The 17,908-nt window shown below is 47.7% G+C and overlaps 1 protein-coding gene across 1 annotated transcript in view; it reads right to left on the reverse strand.

The window, feature by feature from the left end:
- Positions 1–12,255: 12,255 nt before the first annotated feature.
- ATP6V0A4 (ATPase, H+ transporting, lysosomal V0 subunit a4) overlaps positions 12,256–17,908 on the reverse strand; it is a 41,722-nt gene continuing 36,069 nt past the window's right edge. The window contains exons 18-20 of the mRNA XM_012720711.1: positions 16,033–16,150; positions 14,443–14,614; positions 12,256–12,637 (exon numbers count right to left, since the gene is read on the reverse strand). Coding sequence (XP_012576165.1) covers positions 12,544–12,637; positions 14,443–14,614; positions 16,033–16,150 — 384 coding nt within the window. The 3' untranslated portion in view covers positions 12,256–12,543. The remainder of the gene's footprint in view (positions 12,638–14,442; positions 14,615–16,032; positions 16,151–17,908) is intronic.

The following is a 17,908-nucleotide window of genomic DNA, read 5'->3' on the forward strand; positions in this document are numbered from 1 at the left end:
GATTTTTTTTAAAGCCTGGTGGCACAAGGGGTTAAAGTGCAGCACTTTGAAGCTATCGGCAGCCACTGCAATACTGTCCTGCAGGGCAAGCTGACCCACATGGCGCAGCAGACCTCTCCTGTCTCCCCGCTGCTCCGCTCTGGTAGGAGCAGCAGAAATACGAATCTGTCCTGAGTATCGATGTGGTTAGTAATAACACTGCTGTGGTTATTTGGATACTAGTAGATGCCATAAATAAATCAAATAAGCAATGGTTGTTCTTAGAAAGCAAGCTCTTTGGTGTAAGAGAAAAAAATAGAAATCAAAGAAGTTATATAAAAAGTTTATAACCCTAATTTTGAATTAGAGACATCAATACATGAACTCACTATGTATTTTATGTAATCTAACACCAGGCACTGAAAGAGCCTAGAAAAATGACCAACGAGCTTGCCCAGAAACCAGATTGTTTTCTTTCTTGTTTTTTACTAAAGGAAACCCTGTTACCTTAAGTAAATGGCTAATCATGGATTTGGGACAGAAAATATATAAACAGAGGGTTCCTTGGTGGCACAAGAGATTAAAGCATAGCACTGTTTAGCGGTCCATAGCCACTCGTGGCAGCATGAGTTCGATCCCCGACCAGGGGGCTGACCCACATGGCACAGCTGACCTCTCCTGTCTTGCCCACTGCTCCTCAGCAGTGTTCTTCGGTTGATCTGCTTGTTCTGTTCCCCACTCTGTCTCTGGTGAACTTCTCACTCTCTGCACCTCTGGCCTGTACCCCTGTACTGCGGGGCTTTTTGCATAAATAAATAAATCGTTAAAAAAAATACAAACAGAGCCTGGCTCATCTTGTCATAACAGATAGCAAGGAAAATATCCAAAAAATGCTGGGGTTGTGACAGAAATACAGGAATTCAATTTGAGAAGGCTCCCATTAGTCAAAGAAGGAACAATTTGAGCATTAAGAAGAATAATGACTCGCAGGCCCTCTCTGGGGGCGCATGGGTTGAAGTGCAGCACTATGAAACTATCTGCAGCCACTGCAGTAGGAATTCGATCCTGAGCCAGGGAGCTGACCCACATGGTGCAGCAGACCTCTCCTGTCTCAGGAGTGTATTTCAGTAGATTTGCCTGTTCTGCTCCCCACTCTGTCTCTGGTGAACCCTCTCTCTCTCACACACACACATACCCCTCACTGAACCTCTAGGCTGTACCCTAGTTCTTGTATGCATAAATACACAAATCTTTAAAAAAAAAGAAGAAGAAGAAGAAGAATGATGACAAAGAATTGAAACACATCAAAGATAGAATTTTTAGAATATGTGCTGTTGGAGCAAACACAACACCAAAAATATCAAAATCCGTTGTTGAGAGTAATACTCAAATGAAAATCTCATCACTTAACTTTAGGAATACCAGCTCTCGTAATTCTGCAAACTAACAAATATCCTTTTTCCAACAAATTGCCTGTCCTTTAGGGTAGCCACACAAATGGTGAAAGAAAACTATTCCTTCATTTTAGATGAGAAAGGTAGGCTGAAGGATGGAATTATATTGTTACCATTTTGCAACTCCAAACAAAACAATGGACATGTGCAATAAATAAATAAATGATTGTCAATGACTGGTAAGACTACTGGGTGAAAGGCTGATAGTGAACTTCACTGAGAAATGGTGAGCTTGATAACGCCTGAGCTCCCTGAGCAATCTCAATGCCACGGAAAGAAGCCAAGCAAATCTTACACAGTTCCTGACAAGGAAAAATAGAAAAGAGTCTACAACATCACCATTAAAAGAAACTGAACGCAAAACTAATCAAGCCTGTAGTTCTACTGGGTTTTATAGTGAATCAAGAATATGTGCTGTGGATACAGTAAGAAAAGTCCAGAATGTGGGAAGTCCTGAAACTCAATAAATAAATGGCAATAAAAGGGAGGAGCTATGGACTAAAAGAAAAAAAATTAATCAAGTACGTGAGATGATCTCATTTGGAGCCCCACGCAAATAACACCAACTTAAGATAACACCAAAGAATGGGAAGACAGAAAATCAGGAAAATGTAAGTGTGGAAGTTTGAGATGAAGGAATTACTGGTAAATCACTAGGTATAACAAAGATATTGTGGACTTGCTAGAAAAACCCTTCTATTTTAGCGACACATGCTGAAATAGTTGCAGATAAAATTGTATGATGTCTGGGGTTTGTTTTAACTTAATTTCATGCTGGGAGGGGGTGGGATGCATAAGCACATAGATAGATCGATAAACAAAGAATGGGCACTGAAAATTATTGAGGAAGATGGCGAGTGAATTAGGATTCTTTTACCAGGTTCTGCTTTGGGACATGTGTAACATTTTTCAAACACAAATTGTTCAAAACATGTGCTTCTGGGATTCTTGGATAACATGCCCACTATCAGATCAGTAGTAAGCAGAAGAGTCAGAGCTGGAACACAGAGCGCCTTTTCCCAGGACAGTCACTGAGCAGAGCCCAGCAGTTCCTCGCTAGTTATCTGTGCCCAGCATCACGTGGGCTCCTGTGGAGACGCCAAAGGACAGTCTGCTAGTTGGGGACCCCAAAGATACACATAAAAACAACTCTACCGTAATGTAGCTATTATTTGTTTTCTTAAAACATTGTCACAGAGACACAAATATTCCCAGATGGGAGAGAGATCAATCATGCTCAGAAATAAATCCACAAAATCCTCTTTCCCAGGGGAGACCAGGAAGAGTACAAAAAAGTTGTTATTTTCACAGAGGAGAAAGTTCAAATAATTGGTCTCTCGGCCCATCTGAGACCCAGAACGTCATAAAGACAAGCAGTTGTAGAACTTCTACGGCCTCCTTTAGAGACCTTACCCAAACTCCCTTTCAAGGGCTGTCCTTTACCTGATAACTCTGAAATAGAAGAGCAGAGAAATCTTCTTCGGATTATAAAAAAATTTTAATAATCACCTCTGACTGAATAATATGCTATAGATGGAAAGATGCAAATGAACCTGACTTGAATCAAAACATGAAAATGCCAGTCTGTGAGAATGAGTGGTGATGGTTGTATAACCTTATGACTAAAATCTCCAAACTTTATACTTTAAAATGATGGCTTTTAAACCCAAAACTTGAAAGTTGACTATACAACTGAGGCTTCCGGAGGGGCAGCGGAGTGGCAAGAGCTGGGTGGGAAGGAGCTCGACAGACTGAGGGGCGGCTGTGGTGCTGTGGTAGCGACCCTGGGGGAGACCTGTACTGTAAGCCACACTACCACGATGAAATTTTTAATTAAAAATATTAATATAGGCCCTCCCTGGTGGTGCAGCGGGTTAAAGTACAGCACTGAGAATCTAAAGCCACTTCCGCATGAGTTCGATTCCCGCCTGCCCTGGAGGAGACCACATGGCGCGGCAGACCTCTCCTGACCCGCCCGCTGCTCCCCTCAGCAGTGTGCTTCCATGATCTGCCTGTTCTGCTCCCTACTCCGTCTCTGGTGAATCCTCTCACCCTCTGCAACTCTGACCTGTACCCCAGTTCTGTATGAATAAATAAATAAATCTTAAAAAAAATTAATATATTGGGACCTCCCTGGTGGTGCAATGGGTTAGGACGCAGCACTGCAAGCTGGCGGCAGCCGCCTCAGCACGAGTTCGATCCCCACCCCGGAGGTGACCACATGGTGCGGCAGACCTCTCCTGACCGCCCACTGCTCCCCTCAGCGGTGTACTCATCCATCTGCCTTTTCTGCTCCCCACTCTGTCTCTGGTCAGTCCTTTCACCGTCCTTGCACCTCTGGCTTGCACCCCAGTTCTGTATGCATAAATAATAAATACGTCTTGAAAAAATATATTAACATATTAAATCATGGATTTTATTGTTTGTGAATTGCAACCCTTTGAAAAATAAACGAACACAAGTCATGGCAGACCCATGACGAAAATGATTCTGACCCTTTGAACTGTAAGAGAACCAAACCATTTTGTTTGGTGTGAAATAATTGTTTTTTTAAAAACCCAGTGAGTTCATGTTAAGTTCAGTTACAACTAAAAGGCTTAACAATAAATTCAATCTTCAATCAACACATAATCTCTCCCCCTACTGAAGCCGATGGCTTCTCATAACGATTTAAACATGTTTTCTAATTTTAACAATCATAAAGCCTCACATTTTACAAGGGTAATAAAACAATCTTCAGCAAGACTTCTGTGTTGAATGGCAAGAAAAGAAACATAGAAAATCTGCCACTTACAATTGGGTGGATGAGTCTTAAATTTTTTTAAAATATTTTATTTATTTATGCATATAAAAACTTGGGGTGCAGGCCAGAGATGTGGGGTGGAGGGAGTCAGAGGACTCACCAGAGACAGAGTGGGGAGCAGAATAGGCAGATCCACTGAAATATACAGCTGAGGGGAGCAGCAGGGAGACAGGAGAGGTCTGCTGCGCCCTGTGGGTCACTCTCCCTGGCCGGGGATCCAACTCCAGCTTCAGTGGCTGGCGAGAGCCTGTCAGTGCTGAGTCTTTACCCCTGCGCCACCAGGAAGGCCCCACAAATCTTAGTTTGCCATTAAGTGTGTGTACTGTGACTGGGTTGGGCAGCTCCCAGTGTCATGAACCAACAACCTCCTTTCTCTTACCACCTCAGAGAAACAACTGATCACAGACCTGGCTGACAGTCCTGGGCACAAGAAAATAGCTTCAGAGTTGCTTGAACCATGACTGATCCTAGACAAGGAAAGTCACATTTGTGATTTCACATTCTTCTCGAGAAGGAAGTGCCTATTACTTTGCTTCTTTAGCATGAAGAAAACTAAAATGTGGCATGGTTTTGGCAACTGGTAATATAAAAAAAGCAGAATTCCTTTTGGCTGTGACATTATATTGGCCCGTGACATGGGCCCTCTAGAGAAAAAAACGCAATCCTTGCCTTCTGCAATTAGCTGTAAAAGGAGTGATGTTTACATGATCCTAATAAAAGCCTGTTTATTCATTTACAGATGTAGAGTCAATATTTGAATAAACACACAGACTGATTGTGGTTTGAGAACTGAATGTAAATGTCAATACCCTTGGCAATGAGACTGTAAAATCAAACAAGACAAAATTGCAAGGTGGAAATGCCTGAGGACAGATGGAGAGACAAGTAGGAAGGAACCCTATGAGAAGCTGGGCTTTAGGTACACTGTCGATAATTACCAAAATAACTGAGAATAGCTCAAAATAAGAGAACGAGAACTACCTCATGACATTCACATAAAATGTAAGCCCCACACTGTTTACTTTAGATTTTACGTGCACACTTGAAAATCTACCTGTGGTGCAAATGCATGAGAACTCGGAATGGGGGGAAAGGGATGAGTTAACTCAACTGGAAACTAGCCGGAAGGGACAGGAGGGTGGGTGCAGGCAGCTGAGCCAGCGCCCCCAGCGTTTGAGAGCTGGTTGTGAGCATCTCTCCCCAACTGTGCTTTCAGTAGCATCACGTGGGTCATTTGAAATCATAGTGGGAATATTTACACCCCAGAAATAAGCAAACGCTGTAAATCAAGGCACCTTTCCCCCAACTTGTTACTAAGCTTTTACAAGCACATCACTGCCCCAAAAGTTCATATTCCTCCTTCCTTAGCCGTGACTTTCAACCTCAAAAAGTGCGAACTGTGGAGAAGCGCAGGAGCCGGAAGACACTGAGCGCGTTCTTCTGACACCAGGCTCCCCAGCTGGTCCCCACAAAGCCAATGCCAAAGAAGTTGGTGCAACCTCAATAAGCACCCATAGAAAAATGGCTGAGAATCGAGATTCCCCCACGACCTAAGAGTGTGCCTAGGAAACCTTTCGGAAGCCATAAAGTCAGAGAGACATGAAGTGAAGACGCGATTACTGTTAATTTACGGGGGGATTTTTCTCCCACTCACAGACCTCAAAAGTAACCTAATGAATCATTCTAAAGAGCACATAAAACCTAAAATAACACTACCGTACAGGAAAAGCAGGGATAATATGATAACACATACACACTGTTGTATGTATGCAGCACTTCCTGGAGAAGAGCAGGCTGGGGTGACTGACGGCTGAGGTACAGCTGTCCCTCTCATGGCTGCAAGAGCAAAATGCTAAGCCTTTCATCTTTTGTCCTGAAAGCAGAAATCCTCTTTGGGTTTATTTTGGTCAGTGCAAACAGGTGCAGATGTAGGTATTTCTTAAGATTTTATTTACTTACGCATACAGAACTGGGGTACAGGCCAGAGGTGCAGGGGCAGTGAGAGGCTTCACCAGAGACAAGTGGGGAACAGAACAGGCAGATCTACAAAGTATGCTGCTGAGGGGAGCAGGGGGCGGGGCAGGAGAGGTCTGCTGAGCCATGTGGGTCACCTCTGGGGCGGGGATTGAACTCGTGCTGAAGCGGCCACAGGTTGGCTTAGCTTCACAGTGCAGCGCTCCAAGCTGCCATGCCACCAGGGAGGACCCCAACAAATGTAAGCTATTTCTTAGCGTGAAGTGGTAGAATGTGAACTTTCAGAAAATGGGGTTCACTTGTATTCCTGTAACAGAACAAAGGCTCTGAAGTGAAAGACCACTTGGTGTTGAAAGCATTTCCCCCAATGTGTATATGTAATGAACACAATAACCCCAACTTATAAAATTCTATGTGAGCTCATACCTACACAGAGCTTTCAGGCTGTCTGAAATAGTGTTTTGTCTTTCAGCAAACGTCTGTGGAGCAATGCCATATGCGAGTCAGTAAATTAGGCAAAGGGTTTCTATCTCCAGAGCTAACAGCTAATTGGGGCAAGTATTCAGCGTTGAACAAGGACCAAGTGGAGGGTGCTCTGGTCACAAAGGGCCACCTCAGCTCCACGTCCTGACACCGGTGCAGGCTTCCGCAGACACGTCAGAACTACGCAACGTGACGGATGACTAGGGACTGGTCATAGAAAAAGGGCAGGATACAATTACTGATGGTAGACAGAATTTCAGCTTCTTTTTCTTTCCTTCTGTACTTTCTTATTTGAATTTTCAGAAAGGTGATTTCTCCTACCATAATTTTTTTTGAACCCATGAGCTACTGACATGGGCTCAGGAGGCTGGCTGGACCACTAGCCCTCTCCTGCTCTCTGTCACAGGCTGAGACTACTGTCCAGAAGCCCATGAGGTGGCCCCAGATGGAAAAGCCCAGAGGGCATGGTGGGGCCTCGACATGGAGCAACTCTGCAGGGCAGCTCACCACTGAATCACTCACTTGAAGATGGTAGTGTCGGGGGCCAGTGTCACCACATCAAAAAAATGGTACCATTAAAAAAAGATGTAGGGGGCTCCCTGGTAGTGGGAGGGGTTAAGTCTCAGCACTATGAAGCTATCAGCAGCCACTGCAGCAGGAGTTTGATCTCTGGCCAGGGAGCTGACCCACATGGTGCAGCAGACCTCTCCTGACCTGCCCACTGCTCCCCTCAGCAGTGTATTTCAGTGGATCTGCCTGTTCTGCTTCCCACACGGTTTCTGGTGAATTCTCTCACTCCCTGCTTCTGTATCCCAGCTCTTATATGCATAATTAATTAAATAAATATCTATAACATTTGTCTATATTATATATATATATATATATATATATATATATATGCGATGCCTATTTTTAAAAAAATAGAGGGAAGTGACAATAATTGAGTTCAGTTCCAGCTCTGTTTCTGACTGGTTTCAAATGATCTTGTGCTCAATGTTAACCTTTCTCCAATTCAGGAACAAGCTTGTATATGAAAATTAAAAAGTTTGCAGGAAAACACTCCTCACTCCTTTTTAAAAAAAATATGTAAGAGAAACATAAGAAAAAGTCAACTAAGTTTGAAAACAAAAGTAAACAAAAGACATGGACTAAAAATAAATAAAAATAAAATGCTATGATAGGGAATTTTGTCATGTGTATTTTATCACAATTTCAAAAATTAAAAAATAAGAAAAAGTGCACATATATCTAGTAAATGTTTATAGACACTATAAACCATAAATTAAAAGGAAAAATTAAAATTCTAATGGGTTAATAGAAAGATTATATTAACAGGTAACTCACATATATAAGCTGTAATATTAGGACAGAAACATTGTTTCCAAGTTACTGATAAAATTGCAGAAATGAACCATTTTAGGTACCACTGTCTACCCACTAAGGGACAACCATAAAGGGAAGGAGGCAAGAGAGAGGAAGTGGAGAGAGAGTGGAAGAAAGGAAGTCAGTTGTGAAAGTGAGACTGAGATTAAACGGATTTTCTTCTATCTCAGTTTCCTCATCTAAAAATTATAATAACCCAGCAATCCCACTCCTACGTGTCTACCCAAAAGACACAAAAACACTGATTGAAAAAGATACTTGCACCCCCATGTTTATTGCTGCTTTATTTACAATTGGTAAAACATGGAAGCAGTCCAAATGCCCAAAAGTAGATGACTGGATTAAAAAGATGTGGGACATATATACAATGGAATATTACTCAGTAACCAAAAGAGAAACACATGTCTTTTGCAGCAACTTGGATGGAGCTGGAAAAGATCATGCTTAGTGAGATAAGCCAGAAAGAGAAAGAAAAATACCGGATGGTTTCACTCATAGCAGGAGTATAATGGACCAGGCGAGAAAATAACAAAAATAATGAACAACCATATTCCAGAGACATTTTGTGGGGGTGGAGTGGGGAATGGGATCAAAAACGGGGGGGGGGGAGGGAAATGCACGGGATTATGGTGATGGCACACGGATGACTTGGTGATGGGAAACCCACGGGGATTACAATTGAGATGGAGAAAAAAATGTACAAAATGGTGTAAAAATAAACTGTTATAAAATTAAAAATAAAATAAAAATTATAATATCCACAACCTGTGGGAGAAATAGCCTGCTGCCTTCCAGGTAACAATCCCTCCATGTACCTTGCTGAGGCCGGTGGCCACCCTGATGCAGGTGGAGGATGTTTTGGGGGGACCTTCTGGGAAAGCCCTCTCCACCCGCCCCCCACACCATCCACCCCGTTGAAGGACCCTACAGCTGGTTCTTTTGCAGGCATCTTGTGTTGCGAAATAAATGTGAAGGCGGAAAGACAGAAACGTTGGCCTAAACCAGCTGCACAAGCCTCGGAGAGTCTGGGAGAGTCTAGGAACGTGGCACACCCCAGCTGGGCTTGCTTACCTCCGGTCGTGGCTTCTGCGGGTAAGAAAACAAAGCTCTGTCTTGTTTAAAGCAGTGTTGTTTCTGCTCTCTGCTACTTGCAATTTGTATTTTTGAAGGCCAGTGCAGTGGTGGGAGGAGAGATGGACAGTGCAGGAAATGAGTAGCTGTGGCCACTACAAACACTCTAAGCATTTCAGCTAGACAGTATGTGCAACTGTCAAGCAATACATTTCCTCGAGTGTGGGATAAGGGTTGGGTGAAACAATATTTGTATAATTGGCACTGTACCCACTGGAAAGTAAGCACACAGGTAATCCACTGTCAGAAGTTGCTTTAGGGTGGAAGAAACACACGGACAAGTGTCCCTAATGACTCTCAAGCACTCACTCGGAGTGGAGGCATGGAAAGTATTTCCTTAGTATTTGTAGTTTCCGCCCCAGAATTCATAAAATGTTTTCACAAGGGACAAAATGTTTCAAAGATAGAAGTAAAGAACATCTTTGATAGTTGTAATCCCAACTGTGGGATGCCTGTCTGTTCCTGTGCTCGCAGGCCATTCTCAACCCTTTCTAGGGTAGGAAGTGGACAGTGGCAGGAATGGATGGTGGATCAGTGGACAGATGGACAATCAGACTGACAAAAAAATAGAAAAGAAGATGGTGAAGGATCCCTGCTTCCTTCACCATCAGTTCCTTAACAACAGGGAAGTAACCCAGGGCTGACCATCAAAAAACCTGGTTAAGAACTGGTAAAAATAATATAATAATAAAAGAACAACCGTGCTAGGGACCCATCAAAACAAAACATTAAGTTTGCACAGGGATGGGGAAGGGAAGTACTGGCCTGAGAACCTTGAAAATGTCCAGGGGTCCTTGGACAGTTTTATTCTTCGTGAGTAAGATCCGCTAAGACACTGGGGATGTCCTAGCAAATTCAAGGCTCAGGGAAGTTCGCGCCTCAATCCAACAAATTCTAAGGGACGCATGGACATTTTACTCTACATTGAATTTTTTAGCCAAAATATCTGAGCCCCTGGACCACTTCTAAAACTGAACGTTTGTGTTGTGTAAAGTGATTTGTTTTGAAATATCAATAAAAAGAGTGAATCTTTCATACTGTATTTGCCCTTGACCAAGCAGGAATGGTCAGACCCTCCACCCACCTCACACCTCCCCGGCAGGAAAAAAAATTCAGACCCCCATGTCTTACCTCTGTTTCTTGGAAAGCTCTCCAGGTGCGACTGTCACTCCCCCTTGTCACCACCAAGCCGCACGCACAGGTTGGACTCTGACGGCTTTTCCGGGGCTTCTAAACTTTCCTCCCCAAGATGGAAAGTTTGCTTTCAGCTCAGTCCTGAGAACAGGGTTCCTTAAGAAACAACCCTGTGTCCCGGGGCGAGTGAGTGACACTTGGGTCACACCTCCTTAGCAGCCTTCACTGATCCCTTGTTAAAGGGGAAATTACATCTCTGGTTGAGACAGAGTTGCCAAGCCTCAGAGGAAAGTGATTAGGTTGTTCTTGGAAGGTCCGGGGACTTCTGCAAGAGTGAGGGTCTCAGCGAGGAGTAAAGGAGAGTGTTGCCCTTTGAAACATTTTCTCATAAATGTCACTTTGAAACAAAAGAGCAACAATCTGGGGACCCATGGAAACAAAACACTGAGTTTAGGGAGTTACTGAGAAGGCCAGTGGCCGCCTGTCCAGCAGCCATGGACAGTTATACTCTTCATGAGGGTATAAATTCATGAGAAAGTCCCTAATCCTATAAATCAGCTCACCCGGTTTCAGTCACTGACTGAAGACCTCACCGTTGCCGGGGGCTTTAACCCCCTTTCCCACAACCCAGAGGGGCGCGCACTCACCATTTTGACAAGTAAGCAACCCCAGTTCCTGGCCAAGGAGACACCTACCCAAGCAGGAGCTTAAACTCAAAGCCCGTCTGCTTCTGAAGCCAACAGTCACCTCAGGTGCCACCTGTTTTAGTCACTAAATGAGTGTTGGCTGATTATTAAACTGTGTCTCAAACTGCAGGACAAGGGGTGACAATGATGGGGAGAGACCTGGAAGCTTCCTTGGGTCTGACCACTCCATCAGGTGGGAGCTCAGGAAAATAAACACCTGTCCAGAAGGTGACTGAATTTGGTCAGCTCCTCTGGAATCTTATTTAGCAGTAGATTCTATGTGAAAGTATATCCTAAACTGTTAAACCATACGCCAGCGTAAAATAGAAATTCTACCAGGATCGTTACCATGGAAATGATAATCAATCTGGATTAAGGGCATTCAGACAAAACAGTTGATGGAACAAATATTATTCTGCACCTGGCTTTTATCAGTTTGTCAGTCCAGATGTCCTAAGAAATGACTTCGGGGTTAGAACTCCCTGGTGGTGAAACAGTTTAAAGTGCAGCACTGTGAAGCTTTCCACAGCCACTGCAGCGCAAGTTCGATCCCTGGCCAGGAAGTGACCCACATGGCACAGCAGACCTCTCCTGTCTCGCCGCTGCTCCCCTCAGCAGTGGATTTCAATCTAGCTGTCTGTCCTGCTCCCTACTGTGTCGCTGGTGAATCCTCTCACCTCCCACACCTCTGGCCTATGCCCCAGTTCTTGTATGCATAAATAAATAAATCTTAAAAAGAAACGAAAAAAAAAAATGACTTTGGGACCCATGATCCCAGAGAACACGAGGGTACACAGTGTGGTGGTGCTTCACGAAGGCCCCTTTCTGGGGCCATTTCCCAGAACTCGCCCAAGTCCACACAGCCTGGTCCAGTCACTGCAGCACGGTGCCTCAGAGTAAACAGTCCCAGTGATTCACATCATCAGGCTTCATTCCAGAGGACTCACCCGGGGCACCCCCCTGGGCAGGGGGATGGCCCATTATCCACTCTTCCTCATCTGGAGTAAAAATTCATGAGAAAGTCCCTAATCCTATAAAGGTCAGCCCCAGCCAAGAATAAAAGGCGTTTTGAGGAAGGAGGAAATGAAGAAATAGAAGACACGTAATCTTCTCTGAGATTAGCTTGTGTGGTCAGCTCGTGTGACTCTACTGTTTAGTGCTATCGACACTTAATTTTGCAGAATAACCTTGAATAAAGATATCATGAAGAAAAAACCGAATCGCCAGAAGTTTATTTTCTTAAATATAATACTTAAAATGGCGCAAGACAACACCGGTTTAGCAACCCCCACCCCATCCGGCAATCACTTTGTGTTTGACAACTAAGGTTCCGCGTGAGACTGAATCACTGGCCGAGTCCTCCTCTGAGGCAGGCTGCGTCCCATCAAATCCCAGGGCTCATTATAAACACACACTTCCTGCCTCCTGTGGGCCAAGAACAACCATCCTCCGGCCACCTTGCCAGGCGACTGAAAGACCAGAGCAAACTTCTCTCTTTGGCAGAGACCAGGCTGTGCTACTGCTCACCAGGCCCCTCCAGGATGTGTTTAAAGGAGAACGGCGTGAACTTGTAACCAGCCCCCGTGTAGAACTTGTTCTGGAACTCCACCCTGTCGTTGGGGGCAAGAAAAGGGGGGGGTTAAACACCCACACAATAGGAGGTTGAAAACTCACAAAAGGGGTCAGGCTCAGAGGCTGAGGCTAGGGGGTGCAGTGAGGGACACAGCTGGTCCTTCAGCGTCATCTTCAGCTTAAGCACAGGTGAGGAAGGACAGCAGAAAGCCGCCAGGACGGCCGGCTGCTACAACCACCCCAAGATTTTTTCCCAACCCACTGTCCTCCCTCTGATTCCTTCCCCACTCTCCGCTAGTGACCCCACAAAGCACAGCATGACACCCCGGCCCTGTGTGATCTGCTGAGGAGCAGCAAGGAGAGAGCCGCCTGGGTCTCCTCTGTCCTGGTGGTAAGTTTCAGGGTCACCCCTCTTCAGGAGCACTGGAAGCTCAAATTCTCGTTTTCTAACTCACAGCATGGACCCCATGTGCGATTTGTTTGCGTATGTGACGTTCGTTTCCCTGAGGACCCGGGAGACCACGCTGTGACCCCGCTGCTTGAGAAGGTCGGCAGGGACAGTGGCGGCAGGGAACGGCCGCGAAGGCCGACGCCGACTGCACTGCAGGAGACAAGCGCCACTGGTGGCTGAAACGCCATTTGGGACCAAAACGGAAACTTAAACCGATGTGTCTATGAACGTGCTTGGCGGTGATGACCAGTCACTCAGGACACAGGTGAGATGTCAAGAGGCCTCCTTCACAGGGGCCTCCTCCTGCTCCCCTTTGTGGAGGGTCTGGGGGCAGACGGGCCAGGCCTGCTCAGGGCTCCCTTGGGGAGCCCCCCAGGCCTGTCACCCCCCCCCAACCCTTGCAGGAGTCAGTTGTAACAACAAGTGAATATTTAGAGAGAAGCAAAAGGAACGAGCGTTTCGTTATGGGCCAGACACTACGTGTCCTGGCACGTCCTCCCTCGACATCATCCCCAGCTCCTGGGACACTGCGGTTTTACTGTCATCTACTGGAGGAGTGTGGGTGCTGCAGTGGTGGGGTGACATCTATGTGAAGAGGTGCGATCCCTGACCCCTACATCAGACGTGGTGTTGCACGCCAATGTTTGACCAAAAAATAGTAACTTTTAAAAAGAAGGGAACTTTGCAGAGGACTGGACTAAAAAGAAGGGGTACATCTACACATGGAATATTACTCAGCGATCAAAAAAGATAAACTCATGCCATTTGCCGCAATGCGGATGGAGCTGGAAAAGATCATGCTTTGTGAGATAAGCCAGAAAGGAAAGGAAAAATACCAGATGGTTTCACTCATAGCAGGAGTATAAAGGACCAGGGGAGGAAATAATAATAATAATGAACAACTATATACCAGAGACGTTTTAAAGGGGTGGAGTGGGGAATGGGATCAAAAACGGGGGTGGGGAGGACTATGGTGATGGCACACAGGGGATTTGGTGATGGGGAGGGGGGAAGGGAGGGAAATACACGGGATTATGGTGGTGGCACACGGGTGATTTGGTGATGGGAAACCTGCGGGGATGACAACTGAGATGGGAAAAGGCACAGAGAGATGTAAAAACAAACTATTATAATAAAAAAAATAAAGAAAGAAGGAAACTTACCTTTAAGCAAAGCAACGTTTAACGAAACTGGGTCCCTGACAACTGTCAGTTGGTTGAAAGTTGTGGAGGGGGGAGATTATTGCCTATCAGGTTGCAGTGAAATGCACTGACAGAAAAACTCACTGGAGAACGGCTGTGCGTGCATTTGGTACTGCAGCGACAGATAATGAGGGTGCCCCGCCCCGCCCCGCCCACCCTCCGCCGGCCCCCCGCGAGCACCCGCCCTTACCAGTGCAGGCGCAGCGCGTGCAGGAACGCCGAGAGGCCCTCCATGATGAGGAGGATGGCGACCGTCAGGACGGCAAAACAGGCGAAGATGACGAAGACGCCGACGAGGCCTCCCCAGCCCTTTATGCGGAAGCCGATGCTCATCACCATGGTCCAGAGCACCTCGGACAGCTCTGCAGAGGCGGAGAGACATTCCCAACACGGGCGTCTGCAAAGGTGAGGCTGGCCTGCACGGGCCCATGGTGTGCCCGGCAGCTCCCACTGCAGGTGGGGACCAGCGCACCCTGGGGCGCCCCCAGCAGATCGTGGGTAGAAGCTCTGCTCCCAGCGCAGGAGTGTGCACCCAGGGACAATCACACGGCGTATCTGTCACTGGTGGCATTTTGTTCCCCTAAGATTTATTTATTTGTGCATACAGAACTGGGGCACAGGCCAGAGGTGCAGGGGCAGTGAGAGGATTCACCAGAGGCAGAGTGGGGAGCAGAACAGGCAGATCAAGGAAGTACACAGCTGAGGGGAGCAGCGGGCGGGTCAGGAGAGGTCTGCCACCATGCCACGTGGGCATCTCCGGGACGGGGATCGAACTCGCACTGAAGTGGCTGTGGCCAGCTTGCAGCGCTGTGTCCTGACCCGTTGCGCCACCAGGGAGGGCCCACTGGTGGCATATTATTCACCAGTTACAGTGAGCAAACTAGCTACCAGGCAAGGGGGCAAATCCTGGTGACATGAAGCTGTGACAGAGAAGCAGGGCACAGGGCCTCCCTGGTGCCTAGGGATAAACTCAGCACTCTCAGGCCGCGGCCTGCGTTCCATCCCCGCCGGGGAGTGACACAGGGCGCAGCAGACCTCTCCTGTCTCCCCGCTGCTCCCCTGGGCAGTGGGTTTCTGTGGATCTGCCTGTTCTGCTCCCCACCCTGTCTCTGGTGAGTCCTCACTCGGAGGAGGAGGTCTGATGGCAGGTGGGGTGATGCATGATGGAGCCACAGCCAGGGAGGCAGGCAGCCTCCGAGAGCCAGACAGGGCCGGGAAGCGGACTCCCCAGGGCTCCCAGAAGAACAAGGTCCTGCTGACATCTTGGTTTTAGAATGTCTGGCCCCCAGAGCTGTAAAGTAGCGAACCTGTATATTTTTAAAGATGTATTTATTTATGCATACAAAGACTGGGGTACAGGCCAGAGATGAGGGGATGAGAGGATTCCCCAGAGACAGGGAAGCAGAACCGGCAGACTGACTGAAACACACTGCTGAGGGGAGCAGCGGGGAGACAGGAGAGGTCTGCTGCTCCCTGTGGGTCAGCTCCCTGGCCGGGGATTGAACTCATGCTGCAGTGGCCACAGACAGCTTCATCGAGCTGTGCTTTAACCCAGTGTGCCACCAGGGAGGGCCCTGCAAATCTGTATTTTTTAAACAGTAGAACATGTAGCCATTTGTTAGAGCAGCAACAGGGGAGCCATTGAGAGGGTGACACCCCAGCAATGCGGTCAGATCCCTGCCCAAAGCTGCCACTGTTTGGGGGAAGCATAGCAGAAGCAGCCCCCCGGAGCCCCTGAGCCCAGGACGCTGATCTGACCGACACCCCGGGGCTCACTCACGAGCGTGGGCCAGGCTGAGTGCCCAGAGGCGGAGGTAGGAGGCCGTGTTCGAGATGCAGCCCAGGCAGTACTCGATGGTGTGGATGGCCTGGTGCACAAAGACGTCTCCAAAGTTGAACTGAAAGAGAGGGTCTTACTTTACTTCACCAGGCACTTTCCACACAGCGTCCAGACACCCCGCGGTGGCGTTGCTGGGAAGACGTTTCCAGCTGAACTAAGAAGACATAAGGACTCACGTGCTTGTAGAAAGTGAATGTGCAGGACAAGGGGGGACATGGCTGGACACGGTGATGCTTCCAGAAACAGGAGAATTCAGTTCAAAGAAGAAGTTGTAAGGGGGTGCGTCGCAGGCGAGACGCAAGCTGGGACACACAGACTTGGGGGTCGGGAGGTGGACAGAAGCCAGATCATTCTGCTCAAGGGGTGACTACGCCTGGCATGGCAGGGAACACCACAGAGGTCACTTTGGTAGGACAGCAAGTTGTGGGCACAAGGGGGCAAAGAGCAGCACCATGCAGCTCTCCACAGCCCCTGCAGCACGAGTTCGATCCCCGGCCAGGGAGTGACCCACCGGGCCCAGCACACCTCTCCTGTCTCCCCGCTGCTCCCCTCAGCAGTGTGTTTCAGTGGGTCCGCCTGTTCTGCTCCCCACTCCGTCTCTGGTGAGTCATCTCACCCACCCACCCACCTCTGGCCTGTACCCCAGTTCTTCTACTGAAAAAAGTCTGTTACTCAGGGTGGGATGCTCCGACCACACCTGCCACTTTGTGCTAACGAGTAATGAGGTGACTGACTCCGAGTGGACACCCCATCGTGCCAGAAGGGCTGGTCACCAGAAAGACCAAAAGAAGCTGAGACTTGGACCCCTCCCTCCAGGGAGACCCAGCAATGGATGCAAACACCAGGGTAAAAGTCAGGTCAAGTAATAACCTGCCCATGTAATGTGACCCAGTAAACCTTGGCCGCTGGGTGTACTGACACAGGTCCCGGCCAGGAGGGAGCGGCAGTCTGAGCTCACAGGAGCTCCAACCTGGGGCTCTCCTGGTCCCCATCTGTTGCGCCTCTCTGCCTGCTGGCTGGCTGGGCGTCACTGCTTCTAAGTTGCCTCTGGGCTGCATGGAAATCCTTTTGGGACAGCAAAACATTACCCAGACTCCAGGGGCTAAGACAGCCATGTCCTGAATAAAACCTCTTAAGTTTTATGCTTGAAGTTTTATGGCTGATCATAAAAGCTAAATTACCTCATACTAAATGAAACGAGTGAAAAATGCCTCGTTCTCATTATTCAGAAACTGCAACATAGGAAAAGGTTGTCAGGATACAAATCTTTGTTATATTTAATCTCCACGTACTGCAGTCTGTTAGGGACACCTCTGGTGCCACTAAAGATGGAAGAACATTCACTGGACCCCAAAAGGAGGCAGATGCACCCGCGGCCTGACTGCGTCATTGTAAGCACAGTCTGGGAAGCAGCGTGCGAACCTGAGGGAGTCTGCGGTCTGAGGGGACCCTGCATTTGTTACCAGCTGGCCTGAGGTGAGAGGGTAGTCCCCGGGATCCCCTAAACTTGTGTGGCTTGTGTCCGAAGTCTCAGATGGGCTCAGCAGACTAGACTGTGGCCTTCATCTTGATTTCTGAGGAGGCGAGTGGGAGAGAACCCTGGTGGGGTTGGGGGGAGGGGAAACTGAGGGGAGGCCTAGAGGTGTCCTGAGGTGGAGAACTGAGGGGTGTCCTGAGGGGTCCCCTGAGGGAGGAGCCCTGAGGGGTATTCTGGGGTGGAGAACTGAGGGGTGTCCTGAGGGAGGAGCCCGGAGGGGTGTCCTGAGGGGTGTCCTGAGGGAGGAGCCCTGAGGGGTGTCCTGAGGGAGGAGCCCTG

The sequence above is a fragment of the Condylura cristata genome, unplaced genomic scaffold (assembly GCF_000260355.1).
Source record: "Condylura cristata isolate star-nosed mole 26May11 unplaced genomic scaffold, ConCri1.0 scaffold00005, whole genome shotgun sequence".
In the NCBI taxonomy this organism is placed as follows: Eukaryota; Metazoa; Chordata; class Mammalia; order Eulipotyphla; family Talpidae; genus Condylura; species Condylura cristata.